Source organism: Symphodus melops, assembly GCF_947650265.1.
Source record: "Symphodus melops genome assembly, chromosome: 16".
NCBI classification, from domain to species: Eukaryota; Metazoa; Chordata; class Actinopteri; order Labriformes; family Labridae; genus Symphodus; species Symphodus melops.
Genome location: NC_136706.1, coordinates 804,768 through 824,137, shown reverse-complemented (window position 1 = coordinate 824,137; position 19,370 = coordinate 804,768). Strand labels below are relative to the sequence as shown.

The following is a 19,370-nucleotide window of genomic DNA, read 5'->3' as shown; positions in this document are numbered from 1 at the left end:
CTGGATCCTCCTCTGAGCTTTAGACAGATAGAGATAAAACTCAATAAAACTGAGGCAACAGATTTCACACATTATTATTAATTAAATCTAACTTTGTTGAAAGTGTAGTTAATATAACTCAAAGCAGTTGCTAAAGAATAACCTGTTTAAATTGAGTAGATTCAAATAAATCAATTTAAACTAAACTAAGATATTCGGTAGATGTCTCGGTAAAGAGCTGCATGGCAGCTCACATGTGTCATGTGTTTGTCTTGATCTGGATCAAAGATACCAACCAGTCCAGGGATGAGTGTGACGTGCAGTAATGTAGATGAAGTGCGCCCTCTAGTGGACAACCTGAGCTGTGTGGGAAGTTAAGTGTTTGGCACATGGGGACACGATGCAGCATGAAGAGGTCACATTTGTACGGCAAGAGGGAAGGAAATGTTTGCGTGAAAGAAATCTGAGATGTCTTTATAAGCAGGCTTCCTGTGGATGGGATCTATTTCAATAAACATGTTTGTCTTTCAAATATTCCGTATGCATATGTATACTCTGTCTCTCTCTCTCTACATCTCACATCTCTACACTAAAGACATTAAAAAGCCCCAAAATAATCCTTAAAAATACTTTTTATCTTGGGAAAAGTGACGTCATTGAAAGCCAAATTCAAAATGAAGTTTGATTTACATCTCCTCACCTCAGTCTTCTGTCCTCTTGGTCTCAGCTCGTGTTGTTGGGTTCTTGTTTCACCTGGGTTCTTATGATGGTTCTTATGATGGTTCTTATAATGGTTCTTATGATGGTTCTTATAATGGTTCTTATGATGGTTCTTATAATGGTTCTTATGATGGTTCTTATAATGGTTCTTATGATGGTTCTTATAATGGTTCTTATCATGGTTCTTATCATGGTTCTTATCATGGTTCTTATCATGGTTCTGATCATGGTTCTTATGATGGTTCTTATCATGGTTCTTATCATGGTTCTGATCATGGTTCTTATGATGGTTCTTATCATGGTTCTGATCATGGTTCTGATCATGGTTCTTATGATGGTTCTTATCATGGTTCTGATCATGGTTCTTATCATGGTTCTGATCATGGTTCTTATGATGGTTCTTATCATGGTTCTTATAATGGTTCTTATCATGGTTCTTATAATGGTTCTTATCATGGTTCTGATCATGGTTCTTATCATGGTTCTGATCATGGTTCTTATGATGGTTCTTATGATGGTTCTTATCATGGTTCTTATCATGGTTCTGATCATGGTTCTTATCATGGTTCTTATCATGGTTCTTATAATGGTTCTTATCATGGTTCTTATAATGGTCGGGTTGGGTTTTAGTCATGTTCCTGCTGTTGTTGATTTGTTCTTGTCCTGTGTTTTTAAAGGTTCTATATAAATAAATTGATCATAATGATTATTACTCCTACTCGTCTCGACTTTGAAAATAAAAGCTCTTTTATTTCTTCCGTTTTTCATAAAGCTTGACAGAAGGATCTTAAATAAAACATAAACATAAAACATCCTATAATCAGTCAGTCCGTCACACAATGATTAAAAGTGCCTTTATTTGTTTGGCTCTGATTGGCCCGCCCCCGCAGGTTGTGGGCGGGGTTTATTTTGGGCTGCATGCGGCTGCACTAGTGTGTGTGTGCAGAAGTGTGTAGTGACAGCAGCATGGACTCACGCTGCTGGGAAAGTAATGAACACAAAGAGGAGAAGAGGTGAGCTCAGCCTGGAGGATGAGATCTGAACATCGACACCTCTGACTTTCCTCTGCGTCGGGACTTTTTCTCATTTTTCACTCAGTCCAAAAAAAAGCGCTCGCGACTCCTCACGACAATGAGCTCCCAGGACTGGACAGGTGCGCGGACAGGTTAATTAAAAGGCTCGTGAATTGGTGATATTTACAGAGAAAAATGGAGGAGGAGCGCGTGAGCGGTGGAAGTGAGCCGTCGTCTGGTTCAGACACCTTGTCCGAGGGGGAAGAAATGTCGCCTGTCACAGTGGACATTCACGTTTCTGCAGAAGAAGAAGACGAACATGGGGATGATGATGATGAAGAAGAAATCCAGATCAGGGACACAAGGTACGACAAGGAGGAGGCAGCAGCAGGGGATGAAGAAAGTGAAGGAGAAGACGAAAAGGTAAAGAGTGAAGCTGATCAGAAGGTTCAGATGTGAAGGTGTGTTTTCAGAGCAGCCTGCAGTGTGTTAACTAAAGGCTGGGTCTGTGATTTCTGTTCATGCAAAGTCAACTCATTCTTAAATAAAGCTCACATTTCATGCCAGATATGAGAGCAGTTATCAGGTGAACAGGTGTTGCAGCGATGGAAGCGGGCAGTGGAACTGCTTCAGATAGAAGTGATTGTAGCCGAGCTAAAAAGCCTCTGCATGTTTCTAATAAGCTCCAACAGCAGAAAGCTGCTCAAACTAGGATCAATGTTGGAGATGAAACATGGAGAGAGGTTAGAACGCAGAAAGCTTTACAGACCCATGCAGAGCTGGCTAAACACTGAAGCTACAGTGTCCACCACATGCAGAGCTGGCTAAACACTGAAGCTACAGTGTCCACCACATGCAGAGCTGGCTAAACACTGAAGCTACAGTGTCCACCACATGCAGAGCTGGCTAAACACTGAAGCTACAGTGTCCACCACATGCAGAGCTGGCTAAACACTGAAGCTACAGTGTCCACCACATGCAGAGCTGGCTAAACACTGAAGCTACAGTGTTCACCACATGCAGAGCTGGCTAAACACTGAAGCTACAGTGTTCACCACATGCAGAGCTGGCTAAACACTGAAGCTACAGTGTCCACCACATGCAGAGCTGTGTGAGAGGAGGGGGCGGAGCCAGCTCTCTGTGATGATTAGAGTTTAGACTGCAGTAACAGAATGTGTCACATTAGTGCAGGTCTGATGTTTTCAGGTAACGATGTACTGATCCAACAGTTTAGTGTTCTGATCTGATACCGGGGCTGTGGGTAAAGCGGAGGTCTGGTCCGCTGTCACAGATACCTGATCTCGCTGTGTGAGACGGTATCAGATATTCCACACCGGGATCAGAGCGACACGTCCCAACGTGCAGAGTGAATTTCAGCTCAGCTGATCGTTTTATTATCATCATAAATAAGGACGCTCCTCTCCTCCGTGCTGCGTGAGAAAGATCTCTCTGGAAAGCAGAAGAGATGGAATCCTGTTTTTTTTGTTTTTTTTTTGAATATAAAATTGTTGTTGTTGGAATTATATGCAGATGACACGTAGATGAAGAGAACCTGGCTTTGCATCACATCGTACAAACAGGAAGCAAAGCAGCAACTGTCTGATTTTCAAATTAAATCTTTTAAACTAAAGTGCAAGAAGTTTAACTTTAGCTCGCCGTGGTCTGAACCCCCCCGATGAGGACGGTCTGTGATGTCCCGCGTCTGAGAAGAATCCCGGGTCATATCAGGAGGAGTGTTATCATTACATTCACCATCATCTCATCCCAGCATATTTACAGTTGTGGCAGGTGATGCTTCCTGAAAACTGAATGTTTATGAAATGTTCCTGAAAGGGAGCGACAAACCGGAAGTGCTCCCCTCTCAGAGGAGCGCGCGGTGAATTCAGGAAACAGATGTGGGGAAAAAAGAGGAAGTCAAAAATTCATGTCTCAGCTTCTGCAGACCGGTTTGACTGGATGGCAGCGACACAATACAAAGTGCAGGGTGATGCTGTGCTACAGGGTGTGTCTGAGGTTTTTCAAGCACCTACCTGACCTCTAAGCATTTTCTAAACGCTCACGCCTTCAGGCTGGAGGCGTGTGTGGCTGCGTGAGGAGAAAACTTCCCATCGCAACATGACCCGTATCGCTCTCTGATTTGTTGGAAGCACGTCAGCACAGGTCTGGAAATCTGGACTTTTTTTTGTTGTTGTCTTTAAAGCCTTACATGAGCTTTGTTACGAAGGCTGCAGATTCATATCCAGGTCACATCAGACGCTCTCCTACAAGAGACCGTTCTTTGTTTTTCACTTTCAAAGACGCAGCATAAATCGAATCCATCACTTTTTTATTTTTTATCATACTGTGACAACATTTCCTGCAGAACTGTGACTGTATCACCAGTATTTATATCGACTCAGACCCCCCCTCCCTCCCTCCCCAGTTTGGCTCAGAGACACTGTCTCAGTCCATTAGCTTAATAAAGCGAGGACTCTTATGTTTGAACCAAAAGACAAAAACCCCCTCTGATCTGCACGCTCGACTACAAGCTGCAACAAAATGACCTGCGCCACGCTGTCACTCGACGTGCTAACTGTCCACCTGCTGGACGCTGCTCGGGGTGTATTGTGCACCATGTGAAGCTCCGGCTCTCTGTGACCTTTCCGACCAGCGGGGAGGGCGGCAGAGACATTTATTCACTGTGATCGTGTCTTCATGGCGTCCTGTCGTGGACTCGGTTGCGTCGTCCGAGGACGGTTTCAGACTTGGTATCGAGGTGAAATGAAAGCAGAGGAGTGGAGTATTAATAGATCCACTCCTCTGACCTTTTCTGCTGCGCTCTTTTGATATGTGAGTTTAAACCCGCTCACCCCTCGTATCCAGAATCCCAGCATGTAATCTGACCTGTGACCCCGGGCGGGCTCAAAAGCAGGTCGGCCCCCGCGGTGAGAAACAGTATCGGCCTAATCAGGAGACCCTGACCTCGGCTCTATTCCTGTCTGCCGTGGAGTTAAAGAAGGAAAGTCTTCTGAGAACTCGCATGACGTCACGCCTCCAGACTTAGCCCCCGCGCCCAGAGTCAAGAAGCAGGGAGATTACTACGACGTTTTCCACGCCGCCTCACGGTGAAGGAGGAGGAGCTTATCGCACGCACACAATCTTTATTTTTACTCACACGAGATTTAAATAGAAACAAGAATCGATTTTAAGTAGAAAAAAAACATGTGATTCTTAAAGGCAGTGGACGTGAACGGCTCGCCATGTAGTCATCATCATCATCATCATCATCATCATCATCATCATCATCATCGGAGGGTTTCTAACGTCTCCTCCCCTCCTGCAGGTTTCAACTCAACACTTTGACAACAAGTCGTAAAAGTCTGATCATGTTTGTGAGTCTCACACTCTGCCTGCCAAAGCACACAGGCTCTGTGTGTGTGTGTGTGTGTGTGTGTGTGTGTGTGTGTGTGTGTGTGTGTGTGTGTGTGTGTGTGTGTGTGTGTGTGTGTGTGTGTGTGTGTGTGTGTGTGTGTGTGTGTGTGTGTGTGTGTGTGTGTGTGTGTGTGTGTGTGTGTGTGTGTGTGTGTGTGTGTGTGTGTGTGTGTGTGTGTGTGTGTGTGTGTGTGTGTGTGTGTGTGTGTTTCATCTCGTCCCTCATAATCATAAACCCGTGTGTGTCATGTTGGGTAAACACACCTGTGGGAACGGTCACTTGTAGTTGTTTTAACACATTTGTTTTAACTGCTGAAACAACAAACGCTTTCCGTCCAATCGGGGACGAGCGCAGCTTCGTCATGTGATCTCAGCTTCAGCCTTCAACGTCTCGGCTCAGACGTGAGCGTGATGATGAGTTCAAAAGAGGCGACAACGATGATTAAATATCCTGAAGAGGATTTTTCTTTCTCCGTGTTTTTTTTTCTTTTATTTTTTTCTTCTTTATTTTTTTCTCTTTCTCCCACGGCCACGTTTACTCTGATGACATCACGTCTGTGTGTGTGTGTGTGTGTGTGTGTTACCTGATAATTACACGGATTATCTTCACCACATGAACAACTTTCTCAGGGCTCGGGCTGAGAGGAACATGCACGGCAGAAAATCCTGAAATTAGGGGGCGGGGCTAAATAAAACATTTCATGTGCAATAGTGACATCTTCAGTCGTCGTGGAGACGAGATAGATGAGTCCTGAACCAGATAAAAGTAATGAGTTCCTAATAAGTGAAAGTCGTTTGCTCTGAACAAACTGGGCGCTCTCCTGTCGCTCATTCATGACTCAAACCAGAGCTAACCATGTGTGACACTTGGCAACGCCGCCGACTGAATTAACCGGAGGATTACGACGGCTCGACAGCTTTTTTAGATCAGAGCTGCCGTGTTTAGATCACACGGAGGACGTGTTTGTTTGTTTGTTTTGTTGTTGATGTCAGATTAACGGTCATCCAAACGCCATGTAAAGCTTTTTTCCGTTCGGGCTTCGGGCTTCCTGCTCTCGTTGGTTCTCCAGCCAATCACAGAGCGGACATCCAGCCACTCTCACATTCACACCGACAGGTTAAATTTAGACCCAGCAGGTGACGTGACTGAGCCGTCTGACAGAAACTGTCCAACAGGTTTTGAACCTCTGACTGTGCAGCAGCAGCAGCAGCAGCAGCGCTAACCACATAGCCACCATGCTCCTGCAGCCTGCCTCTAGTGGACACTCCATGAACTGCAGGATTGCTGCTTGGATTCGTGTCCGGGCATTACAGGAAAGAGAAACACTGGAGCTGCGTCGTCATCGGCATCAGTCGCTCGCAGGGACGAGAGTAAAAGATCCGAGAGCGGAGCAACAACAACCTGCAGACGCTGAAAACGCTGCATTAGTCCTGTGTAGACGGGGGGCGCTGCCAGTCCCCCCATACAGCAGTACGACCTCTACCTGACTGATGGCTGTAAACAGTCAGAGGGTCACAAACACGTTCAGTCCTCCGGGCTTTGTTGACTCTTTGTTATGCAATGTAACATAATGATCGATCGCTCTTTGTTTTCTTAATGCACGGATGTCTCTGTTAGAACTCCCTTCAGGGTCGACCATGAGACATGTGGCGTGTTCTACGAGGACGTGAAGGTGCAGCCTGAAGCCGGGTGTTTGGGTGGAGCGTCGGCGTGCGTGGTGTGAAAATGGCACGCGGTGATGATGTCACTGTCATCCTGCAGAAAACTGAAAAAAAACGTCTCTGATAGTTTGAAAGCGATCACATCGTATCTCCTTTAAAGCATCCGGCTCCTCCTTCACTTTGTTCTGTGTGCTGGAGTTTGAGAGGCGACTCGTCACATGTTGTACCCGTGCCAGCCTTTTTTTTTTTCTTTTTTTTTTGAGTATCAATATTTGCTTCAGTTTGACAATATTTAACTCTCCCCACACGCTACCTCGGCTCTGTTTCTGCAGCGTGTATTTAAGCAGGCAGCCTGTCAGGGTCGCACACTGTGTTAGTTTATGCTTCGCAGCTAAGAGGATTAACACAATCTGGTTAAGACTCTTTATTTTTCACTCCTGCCGTGGGCCGAGTCGTTCCAGGGTTTTGATTCTTGACTCCTCGTTCCGGCCGTTCTGTGTGTGCGATGACGGAGCGTTCAAAGTGATTCGGCAGCAAAGTTATAAAATGTCTCTGGGTCGGAATTTACCGTCGTGTCGGTGTTCTTCGCCGGATTGGTGCAAGGTAAGACCGCTGCTGAATCCGCAGGTGTTTCTCTCTGAACCTGCACGACAAGTCAAACTTCCACGTGTGTCACTCCATGGAGCTGGTTTATCTTTGAACGTGGATGAAACACCTTTTAATTAAAGGAGACAAAACACTGTTTACCCCGATGAGGAGGAATTAAAGCCTCGAGCTGAGTCTGTGGGAAACTCCTCTCATGTTCTGTTTGAAGGTTTGTGCCGTCGTTGGAGAGATAGGGCAGTGGGTAGAGTTTGAAAGTAGGGCGAGAGAGAGAGAGAGAGAGAGAGGAATGACACAACCCAGGTCATCCACTTTGAGGACTGCAGACTCTGTACATGAGGCGCACTAACTAACCACTGGGCCATCAGCACCTTAAAGAGCGTTTAATGTTGAACTCTTGTAAATGAAATCACCTTAAAAAAAAAAAAAGTTTTTGATTGGCTGGTGAGACCGATGTGAACTGAAGTGGGTTGAACCACAGGTCAAAGATTGAGCTAATAAAGATATCAGGATTGGATGTTTTTCTCTCTCTAATCTCGGTATCACACGTCTTTAACGCTAACGTCTCGACCTGCGAGCTCTGCACGCTCTGCACGCCGTCGTTACACCACCTTCAGTAAATACAGACGCTGAGAGCAGAGACGGCCTTTAACTTCTCAAGATGCATCAATATAAGAGATTTGACTGAATCTGGATCACTCTGACCTGCACGGTGAAGCGAACGTTGTTTGATCAGATACGCAGGAATGATTCCTTCTTTGTATTTCTCACTTTCTTACAGCTGAGGTTGGAAGTCGGAGCAGGTCGTGAGTGAACGAGGACGGCGTCAGGCAGGAGTCGGCCATCTTTATTTTTCACCCCAGCTTGTTAAACATATTGCCTATTTTTTCGACTGCTGTGTCGAGGAATAATTGGACTCTTAAGGAGTCTGGATATCGGGATCCATGACTCCTCGAGTCGTTGTTTCTGATTCGTCTTGTATGAAACCGTTTGGTCCTGATGCTCGCTGCAGAACTCGGTTCCTTCTGAATAATCAGGAAATAGAAGTTGAATGTCTTGACCTCCTGTTTATTTGTAGTTTAAGTCATGATCACACTGTGATCGGCTGTCCTCAGAGTCTCACTGCTGCTCCAGATTGAATCCGATTGAATGCAATAAAAACACACATTTCTCTGAAAGGATGAGGGAGTGCATGAAAGACTTCTTAAACTGGTCAATTTGACCAAACTGGCTGGAAGGGAAGAGCTTTTTGTGTTTTCTTAACTTGAGATGATGTCAACAGGAAGTTGAGTTCCCCTGAGAGAGCGCGCTCACAGCTCAAATACTCCAGAAGAGAAATATAACGAGGCCGGGGTCTGGAGAGTTAAGATCACACACGGTTATTTAGAATGAGCCGTAACACGTCTCTGTGTGTGTGTGTGTGTGTGTGTGTGTGTGTGTGAGTGTGTGTGATGTTTGACTCGGGGAGTAAACACAAAGATCCTCCGAGAGACGAGAGGTCCAGGCCCGACTGGAATTCGGGGGAGAGTTGAAGCAGACAGATGTTGGGCGACGAGGTCAGCCAGAAGAAAGTTTGTTCTGCTGCTGCTGACCCTGAGAAAAATCCTGATGAACGAGCTCGCCGTCTCACGAGTTCACGACGCAGAGTTCACTCACACGTCAGCATCGCAGCACGCATGTAAACACTCCTTCTGTCTGTTTCAGAGGTCACCAAACTGTTTACTGATGTTGCAACAAATTCGCTCCTCTTGTGAATTCCTTCTACGAGTGGATCTTTTTTGCGTACACCGTTTTCCCTCCCAGGCTGTGATTGTCTGAGCAACCATGACGAGGCCTCAAGTGTCTCCACATGCCTGAACACAGACGTGACACCTACAGATGGGATATTCCCAGCTGACTCACTTCCTGCCCTGTGAACCACAAACTTTAATTCTGTTTAATCCAAAAGTGACGTTTGAGTGTTAGCTCAACGTGTTAGCTCAACGTGTTAGCTCAACGTGTTAGCTCAACGTGTTAGCTCAATGTGTTAGCCCATCGTGTTAGCTTAACATGTTAGCTCAACGTGTTAGCTCAACGTGTTAGCTCAACGTGTTAGCTCAATGTGTTAGCCCATCGTGTTAGCTTAACATGTTAGCTCAATGTGTTAGCTCAACGTGTTAGCTCAACGTGTTAGCTCAACATATTAGCTCAATGTGTTAGCCCATCGTGTTAGCTTAACATGTTAGCTCAAGATGTTAGCTCAACTTGTTATCTCAACATGTTAGCTCAACGTGTTAGCTCAACATATTACGTCAACGTGTTAGCTCAACATGTTAGCCCAATGTGTTAGCTCAACGTGTTAGCTCAATGTGTTAGCCCAACATGTTAGCGCTATCCTGCAGCTGAACGTCCACATGCCCGTGATAAACAAAGGAGATGTGTGTTTTGGCGTGCCAGTGGCTTAGTGGTTTGTTTGAGGCTATGATCCTCAAGGTGGGCGGCCCGGGTTCAAATCCTTTTCCTGCATCTCGTAGCCCCCCCCCCCCCCACGCCCCTCTCTCTCCCTGATTCCCGACTCTATCCATCGTCCTGCTTCTCTAATCCAGGCATAACAAATGGAAAGGAAGTAAGCTCTATTTTTGAGTTTGAAGTTTCCCCCGTAGTTTCTCAGCTGAGTCATAGACGTGTCTGAATTGTGAAAGTCATGAAGTGATGAAACAGATCCTTCAGTTGTTGTCTGGACGCAGATTGACACAAAGGGCAGCAGCAGCTCTCTCTTCCTGTTTCACTCTTCGCTGTGTTAGCAACCACAGCAGGAAAAACACTTTGACTCAAAACACTTGGTCGAGGCCTCTTTCATCAATCCCAGTGAAATGATAAATAAACACTTCCTCACAGTCCTTCAAAGAGAATTAATATCCTGCTCTGTGTGCCTTCCAACAAAAGCTTTACATTCATTGTTTCATGTGGAGATCACGACTCGACCTCTTCCCCCCCCTCAGTGATGCAAATCCTTTCCATTCAGAGACGTAAACGCCGTTATGATCAATGCATGGCTGATGAAAGGAGCATGATGAATGTTGTTTTCACAGTGGAGCCTCGTGCTCTTGTATTTAAAAACACATGTGAATAGCTCGGAGTTTTCCTTGGCGGGGGCTCTCGTAGTATTTATGACTCGACCTCTGCGGCGCTGACCCGTGTGCAACTTTTTTTTTTTTTTCCTGCTCTTTCATCGTTGCATTTGCCCGTAGGATATACAACTCTTCCTGCTCCTCTGTGCCTTTGTTTCTCTGTTTGTTTGGGGAGCTGTAATTATATCTGTGTGTGTGTGTGTGTGTGTGTGTGTGTGTGTGTGTGTGTGTGTGTGTGTGTGTGTGTGTGTGTGTGTGTGTGTGTGTGTGTGTGTGTGTGTGTGTGTGTGTGTGTGTGTGTGTGTGTGTGTGTGTGTGTGTGTGTGTGTGTGCTGGAGTTTGAGTCGTTGTGGTTGTTTGTGCTGAATGTTTACTCTGCTTCCTGTTCTTGAAGTATTTGCATATTTAAAATAAGGTCAGTTAGGGTGTCGGTTGGTCGAGCGGTTACGTCCAGCAGGCCGTGTGCAGAGGCGGCGGTCGTCGTTGGCGGGTGAGAATCAGACCTGCAACATGTGACGATGCCAGGTTATAATCTGAGGCTCGGTACCATCTGTAATCCCCCCCCCCCGACAGCTGGATGATGCACACCTTTACAAACACACACATAACCCTCTAAAACACAGGTCACTTCTTGGCAGGGATGCATTTCTCAGCGTAACACCGGTGTGTTAAAGCACAGATGTCGTTCTGCCTGTTTCAGACGTCCAGGGTCATTACAGGTCGCGATGGGGAAAAAAAAAAAAAAAAAGAAACACTTCACGTGCTGAAAATGTGGCGCGCTGTGTTCAGACTCACACGTCGAGTGTGTAAACAGAGGTTAGCGTGTACATGAGGGCGGCGCTCTGATATCACCGGGGAAGGAGAGTGAACATTGGACCTGAAATCCAGGCAATAAAACATGACTCCAAATAAATAACGACGTCGCTCTGTAACTCCAGTGGGCGTCAATGATTCACCGTGTTGCAGGTTGAGTCTATTAGTGATCTGTGTGTCGTGTGTTTGTGTTTGTGTTTTGATAAAGCTGATTAAAAAAAAAACGCTCTTTCTGTTTGAGCGGTTTTAAAGACGGCAGCATCAATAAGTCCTGCAGGTCATGACCCTGATGGGAGATGACCTAACCACTTCCTGTTTCTGTCGCTAAGGTCATGTCGCTAACCTTCCATCTTCTGTACCAGGAGCTCCTTTTCTTCATGTCAAAATAAAAGCACAGGAAGTGAAGAGTGACGGGACGACATTTCAAATCTGTTTCAATACGAAATGATGGAATCTCAAACACTCGATTTGAGATGCGAGGACTCAGAGGTTCAGAGGTTTGAGAGCTCAGGGTGTCCTGTCCTGTCCTCACCTGCTTTCTGTCTGAACTCTACTTTGGCAACACAAGGCTGTTGTTACCGTCCACTGTGTGTGAGGCTGGGGGAGGGGGGGGGTCAGGTTTGATGCTTCTCTCTCTCTCTGCATGTCTGTGCTGCGGGCGATCAGGGAGGGAGGTATGGTAGGTGAAAGGGCAGAGGCTGCTGCCAAGAACTGCAGCGTGTTAGCTCCCTGCTGCACACACACACACACACACACACACACACACACACACACACACACAGCTAACGGCTCACTGCGGGCTTCACATGTAATCAAACAGGCATTTAAAGGGCTCACACCCTCCTTTAAAGTCACACGGAGCAGGAAGTGAGGGATCACCGATCACAACATGATGGTTTGTGATTGGCTGCTATCGAGTCAGTGCTCATTGGCTCGCGTGCGTGTTGTGATGCATCCGCAGAGTCCGGAGGAAGAAGGTGAAAGGTTGCACGGATTCAAGGCCGCACTGTTTGTTTGTTGTGTGTCGGGCTGTCAGAGTGAACTTTGTGTTAGCGTAGCTTAAACCCAGGCAGGCGAAAACACGGCTCAGTCTCCATCAGAGAAGTCCGATGTCTTCTCTCTCTGAAGTCTCTCACCTCGTGCCGATCAGAACGCTTCAATAGCATCGATTAGTTAATTCTCCTTTTACCTCATGAACAGATCAGTGAATGTAAAGACTCGCACTTTGACCCAGAGCGACGAGAAGAGAAGCTGACAAACACATTTGGTCCTTTTCTTCCAATCAGATCTCTAATAATAGTTATTGATATCTTCTGAATCCTGCTCGTGTTCTTTCTGTTTGAACTGAAGCAGAAGATTTAAATAGACTCTCAGTTATCCCGTCCTCTCTGTGAATGTCAGGCAGGTGGGCGTGTGGGTCACTGTGTTTTCACCAGCTCCAGAGTCGGACGATTGCTGAGTCGTGGTCACGCTAAAAGATTTTTTTTTTTAACTTTATTAAACATTTCTTACAGGAGCACACATGCAGAACACACACACTGCGACATCAACATGTTGTATCTCTCACAGCCGGCACGCCGCTCCACAAAACAGGAATGAAATGAGAAAATGTCCCGAAAGTGCAAATCAGAGGTCCGAACAAAAAAAAGACAAACAATGAATAAAATATATAAAAGTGTGAAATGTTGTTTTTCTAATTCTGTTTTGAAATATCATAAAGTGTTTTTTTTTTTTTTTTTTTATCTTTAACTCATTTTATGGTCTCATCCCCCCCCCCCCCCCCCCCCCCCCGCTGGTCCACGCTCAATGCCCGAGTACATTTAAGCATGTACACGTGTAACAGGGTCATACATGTTTGTTCTTATAATTACACACAATGACCTGCCAGTTGTCTGTTAAGTCTTGTTTTGTAGTCCGCAGCTCCTCCTTCCTTTGTTTTCTTCTTCTTTGGTTTTTATCATGTATTCGTTTTGCCACCTCCTCTCTTTGGGAGAGAATCTGGAGCGGACTGTGAAGTTCATTTCATCTGTGCTTGTCTGTTGCCATCCTGCCAGATTAAAGACTTTAAAGAATCCCGGTGTCACGTCTGCTCCACGTCCACGTGACCACCTCGGGCGCATTCGGCGAGCGCGGTGCGTCGATGTTCTCAGATCTGTGTCTCGGGTGTCGAACACGATAGAAACAAGACACAAAGATCGTAGCTCGCTTCCTTCTCGCCTCAAACGTTTATCTGAGCGTGCTCAACACTTTTCATTGTCCACTCCACGTGTGTGTGTGTGTGTGTGTGTGTGTGTGTTCAGACCTGCACGGCTCAGGTGTGATGTATTAGTGTCACGTGCTGTCGTTCTGCTCGTCTGGATTATTGTTGGCGTGCGGGGTCGACGGGACTTTATTTGGCGGTCTAGGGGGGGAAAATGGCGGACTCATTTATCACATGACACATAACAGAGTTTACTGTCATACAGGAGCACAGACGTGTTGTATGTGGGACGCTTTAATCAATAGTGAGGCCACGTTTACACATCAACAAGCTGCTGTTTGTTTGCACGACAGCGTGAAGTTTTGAATACAGACTTTAGAAACGGCGTCCGAACGACGTGGAAACTCTGCGTGTGCTCAGACGGGACCGAAGTGCAGAAGCAGCAGAAACAATCCTTCAGCCGGGGGTCGAGTCACCCTCGCCCCTTCGTGTGTGTGTGTGTGTGTGTGTGTGTGTGTGTGCCTTCTCGGAGAGGTCGGGGCGCCCTCCAGAGAATCACTCTGCGTCGCTCTTAATAGCATGAAGGTCGTGAATCATCTGAGAAGGCAGAGCGTGTTTCCTTCCAGCCAGCCGTGGACGTCTTTGTGTTCTCAGGGAGGTCCTCTTCCTCGCCGCCGGCTATTGTTGTGAGGTCGTTATCTTCTGACAGGACAGCGGTCTCTCTCTCTCTCTCTGTCTCTGTCTCTGTCTCTGTCTCTGTCTCTGTCTCTGTCTCTCTCTCTCTGTCTCTCTCTCTCTCTCTCTCTCTCTCTCTCTCTCTCTCTCTCTCTCTGTCTCTCTTGTCTTGTTAATCTGACTGATGAAAGATGGAGTTTTAAAAGGTCAAAGGTCACACACGTGCCCTCGGCCTGCAATAAACGCACATATGAACATGCAGGAAGTGATCCGCCAGACCGGCGTCCATGTTGGCCCAAACTCACATTTGAATCTGTTCTCCCCCTCGCGGCCTGACCCCCCCCCCCCTCAGCTAATGATCTGTGCTGTCATTGGTTGAGAGGTTGGGGTTACACCCCGGACTGTTGGCCGGGTCACTCAGACGCCACAGCTCCAGCCGGTGGTCGGGTGAGGGACGGGTGAGGCAGCCTGATGTGTGTCAGATCCTCAAACTGACTCACTAACTTGTTGTTGCTTGCGTGGAAATCCCCGCACGCCATCCCACGGGGAAAGTTTGACCTCCTAGATGTGCAGCGTTATTTTTCAAAGTGCTGTTAGAAATCAAAGTTTTTATTTCCACTCACAGATTTTCTTTCTCTTCCTGCAGTACGACCACATCCTCTACCCGCCCTCGTCCTGCCTCAGAAAGTCCAGCAACCCCGAGCTGACGTTGGGATTAAATCCGGCTCTCAAGTTCAAACGGCACCTGAGCGAGGATGGGAGGAACGTCCGCAGAAGGAGCCTCGGGGGAGGCCTCACAGGTAAACCTTCTCTACGTTAGATCTGCTTTAGACAGAGCGCCCACCTTCTCTGGTCCGAACAAATCCAGACCCTGCAGGGAGCAGAATCTGAAGTCAGGAGGAGGAGGTTTCCTTCATGTCTGATCTCAGCTCACGGATTGGTCCTTTAAACTTTAAAGCTATTTTAAAGGGCTCGTGAACGTTTGATTAGAAGCTGTTTTGGTGACTCAAAATAACCGGGATAATCCACAGACCCTGCGGTGAAAAGGATTTGGGCCTTTCCCACTGTTAGACTTTTATCAGCAGTAACCACCGTCGGTTAGTCAAGACTGCTGAAGGGAACGGTGACTAACAATGGCGGAGTCACCGCTGGCAGGAAATCATTAAAAAGTGTCTGAGAGGATGAGATCATCTTTCAAACAGAAGAGCTGAGACTCGACTCAAACAAAGACCTGGACCAAGACCTGAACCAAGACCAGGTTTTTTATCCAGTTTAGACCTGGACTGATTCAGGTCTTCTTTTAAACAATTCAGTTCAGCTGTTTTAAACGCACCTCGCACGCCCAAACTGTCGGACACAAACTCTCTCTCTCTCTCTCTCCGATATCCTGGTTGGTCTGTAGAGCGCCTGCGCCCAAGCAAACGCTCAGCGCTCATGCAGAGCAACACATAGACAACGAATGGGCTTCAAAAACTCCTCCTGTGACATCACTGACGGTACGTCCATGTCGTATACGGTCTGTTGTTTCTCCCATTCTGACAATGTGCAGGAGCTCGATTTCAACAGAGAGAGAGAGAGACAGAGAGAGAGAGAGAGAGAGAGAGAGAGAGAGAGAGAGAGAGAGAGGTCAGCTGTGAGGAGGAGGAGTGTGTGAAGTCAGCAGAAAGATCCTGCTGTCCAGTTTTTTTTTAAAAATCACTGTGTGAGGATTTCAGGTTTAACTCGACGACCCGGAGAACACAAACGATCTGAGCAGGAAGTGATTTCTTTAACGAGGGATCCATATCAGTGGGATATATGATAAATAGAGCAGCACACAGATGATTTCTCGCCTCTGGTTAGCAGAGAGCGTGTGGGCATCACATGATCAAAGACAGACACCCGACTGTTCTCTAAGCACACAGGCCGTCTGTCATTCGTACCTGGAGGACTTTCACCCCTCTGATTATGATGTCGACCTTTTCACACCCTCAATAAAAGCTCATCAGAGGGACCTTTGAATGAGTTCGTTACCCTCGCCTAATAATCAGTCGACAGGAAGCTGAAGCAGCTCATGACCTTCAGTTTCAGTCACTCTGAGAAACTGAAACCACGAACGCACAATTTCTGCAGGAGAATTTGAAAAATGTTCTGGTGGATAAAAACCGGAGGAGTGACGGCGTGTGTGGCGTGTTTTCACTCCTCTGAACTTACACACACACACCTGTGTGTCCGGATACCGGCCCTCTGTGGAGCGTCGATGAGTGTCAGACGAGACGTTTCCTTTTTGCCGGGATGTGATGAAAACGTTTTGCCAGTAAGGAAGGAAAGTCCGCGGTTTTCCCTCCTCATCCTGTTTGGATGCTTTTCAGTGATTTCAGCTCGGCGCGCTGTCATCTCCTCCGTGCTGGTTACATAAAAAAGGTCTTCTTGCTCGTTCGCTCCGAGGTGGAGAAGAGAAGAAGAAAGTTCTCTTTTCTTTACTTCATTCCTTGAACGCGCGCCATGTGCAGAGGAGTGAGAACAAACTGTGAAACAGTGAGACATTTCAAAAAGCCCAAAGGAGCCAAATGATACCACTTTCTCTGAAACCTGCACTCGCTGAACGTTTAAACCCGCTGTGAGGAACCGTCGATCGCCGTCTGCAGCTCGGCTCGTGAAGGAAAAAACAGCAGGCCGACTTTTCTCAAGTTTCACCCTCTCACTGTCGCAACGAAAGAGAAATAAAACACGACGGTTACAACCAACCTTCTGCACCCGAGAGGTTCTAACTCCAAGATCCACTACCAGCCGCTTCATTCAGGGCCGTGCTAGCTTACACAAAAAAAGGCGGGAAACTCAGGGAGGTCGTCGTTGCCGCTGTCACTAAATCGTGCAGCTTAACAACAATGTGATCACAGAAGCAGCTGCGTCAGGTCATGTGGACTTGACTTTAGGAGCCTCACCTGCAGAAATGTCCGGGCCCCTGAAAGGTCCAGTGAGCTAAATCAAGCTAGTGTTAGCGTTAGCCCTGCTAGCTAACATTAGCTCCCTCCGCCTGCCTCCCATCAGCCTTTTGGAGGTGAAATAAAGTTGTTAAGAGGTTCTTGTTGGGGTCACATGCTCGAGGTCGCTCCCTTCTTTCTTCTTCCTGAAACAACAAAAAATAAAAATGTCTTTTTTTGTTGTTGTTGCTTTAAGAGGTCGTGAGTTTTTTTTTTTTTTTTAACTTTGCAACAGATTCCAGGCGGCGGGAGCAGAATACCCAAACGCCAAGAATACTCCTGGTACTTCTCTGTTGGATGAAAATAAAAATGTGGTCAGTGTCTGTTAAAATGAGGAAGGACCACGTCCTCCGTGGGCCCCTTCCTCATGGCGGTGCAGACAGATCTGCTGAGGCGGCGTAAATTCAGTTGTAATCCCCATGTTGGATCTGTGTGATGGCGTGAGAGGATCACTGGAGGGACGAGGATGTGAAAAAGAAGCTTTCAGCGCCCTCTAGCTGTCAGACCTGGGAGATGAATAAAAGCACTTTTTTTTTTTTCTCTGCGTGTTGTGAAAAAGAATCTCCTCTTCATATTTAGACTTTGAGTTGGATCTGTCGGCTTCTCGTCTCTGCAGACTTTGTCTCTTTGATGATTTAATGTTGTGTGATCTCTTAATGGGCTTTCTCTCCCTCTGGCCTAATTTAACCCCTCGACCGGACGTCTGTGTGTGCAGGATCAGGTGGCTTCATGTGTTTACTCTTAACACGAGCAGACAGCTATGATTGTCTTATGTTACTACTCTGACATTTGACCCTGTTTACTACACGTACTTATAGGTCATGTGGTTGGGGGGGGGGGGGGGGGTAAAGTTACACGGAGAGCGACAGCAGTAAGACGGAGCTGCAGGGCGGATAAAATGCAGACAACAAAAATCATTCCAACATCTTTGAAAGGAAAAGAACAGACGAGTTGTTCATGGTGTTAAAATGATCCGTCACAACATGACTTTTTAAAACACGAGCCTAGAAATAAACGACGTAGACGCTGTGCCATTCTGGGGGAAACGGATCTAATCGGGGTCTCTCATTGGCTGGTTGGAGGACGCATACAGCGATGACTTGTTCAGTTATTTAGGTTTGTTTTTCTCCTTCACTTCTGTCCATGAAGTGTGAACTTAACTTTGAATGTTGTTTAAGTGTGTGTGTGTGTGTGTGTGTGTGTGTGTGTGTGTGTGTGTGTGTGTGTGTGTGTGTGTCATCCGCTGATTCTTGAATCTGTGCCGACACTAAAAAGAGACGTTTGATCTTGAAGGAGGTTGGATCAAGGATCAGTCCTCCTCCTTGATTTTACCTCGACATCTTCGCGGGATCATCAGGGGGGGAAATCACTCTTTGGATTAAAGTGTTCACTGATCCTCGTCTTGTTTCTGCAGGGAAATACCTTCTGTTACCCACAAACCCTCAGCAGACGCAGACGTCGGCTGAGATCTCCAACCTGGTCCGGATGCGTTCCGGGAACCTGGGAAAGTCCGACCCCTCCCTGACCTCCAGCCTGGTGAGTTTTCCCGACAACACAACGATGTGGTTCTGATTTCAGGGGTTCGGCTGCTCCTCGTGTTCTTCACTGAACCAGGAAATGATTCCAGAAAGGTGGAGCCGCCTAGTGTTTAAAATGGGTACTACACCTTTTTGTTTTTCCTTTCTGGTCGCTCGTGTGTTCTGTTGTCGCCTCTCAAACGCTCCTCGCAGCGCTCGCTCTCTCCGGGACGATTCAGCACGTCGGAGAAAAGCTGGAAGAAAGAAGTCGTTCACAGTCGGTTTGAAAGTCACACGGTTGGGGGGAAGCGGCGGTGACCTTCGTCGTGCACCTCTGATGACACCGACAGATAAACGCTGATGTGGTGATCTCATCGTCTGAGCGCTGAGATACGATCAGACGCAGTTTAATCCGATGCTGCTGAGCGATGACTCATCCGCCGCGCTCGCTATCAGTCACAGAAAAGGTTAAAGTGATTTAAAAAAAGCAGGTTTTGTGTGACAGTATGTTTGTTTGTGTTTGTGTGTGGGCGCCGTGAGGAGGAGGACTCATGACCTCACAGTGACCCCGTAAATTCAGACACAAATGTTTCAGGTACCCATTAAAAGTGTCACAACACAGCTCAACATGAATGTCCCCCTAAAATGTCCCACAATGCAACAGAGAGGAAATATGTTGACTTCACATTGTTTGGATTTAAATA

At 46.8% G+C, this 19,370-nt stretch overlaps 1 protein-coding gene across 1 annotated transcript; it reads left to right on the top strand.

The window, feature by feature from the left end:
• Positions 1–1,614: 1,614 nt before the first annotated feature.
• Positions 1,615–18,984, top strand: LOC306836589 (microtubule-associated serine/threonine-protein kinase 4-like; the record flags this gene model as incomplete). Its single annotated transcript, XM_079363763.1, has 4 exons — positions 1,615–2,135; positions 14,833–14,986; positions 18,564–18,685; positions 18,880–18,984. Exons 1-4 carry the CDS (start codon positions 1,908–1,910, stop codon positions 18,982–18,984), a joined length of 609 nt encoding a protein of 202 aa, XP_079219889.1. The 5' UTR covers positions 1,615–1,907.
• Between the last annotated feature and the right edge of the window lie 386 nt (positions 18,985–19,370).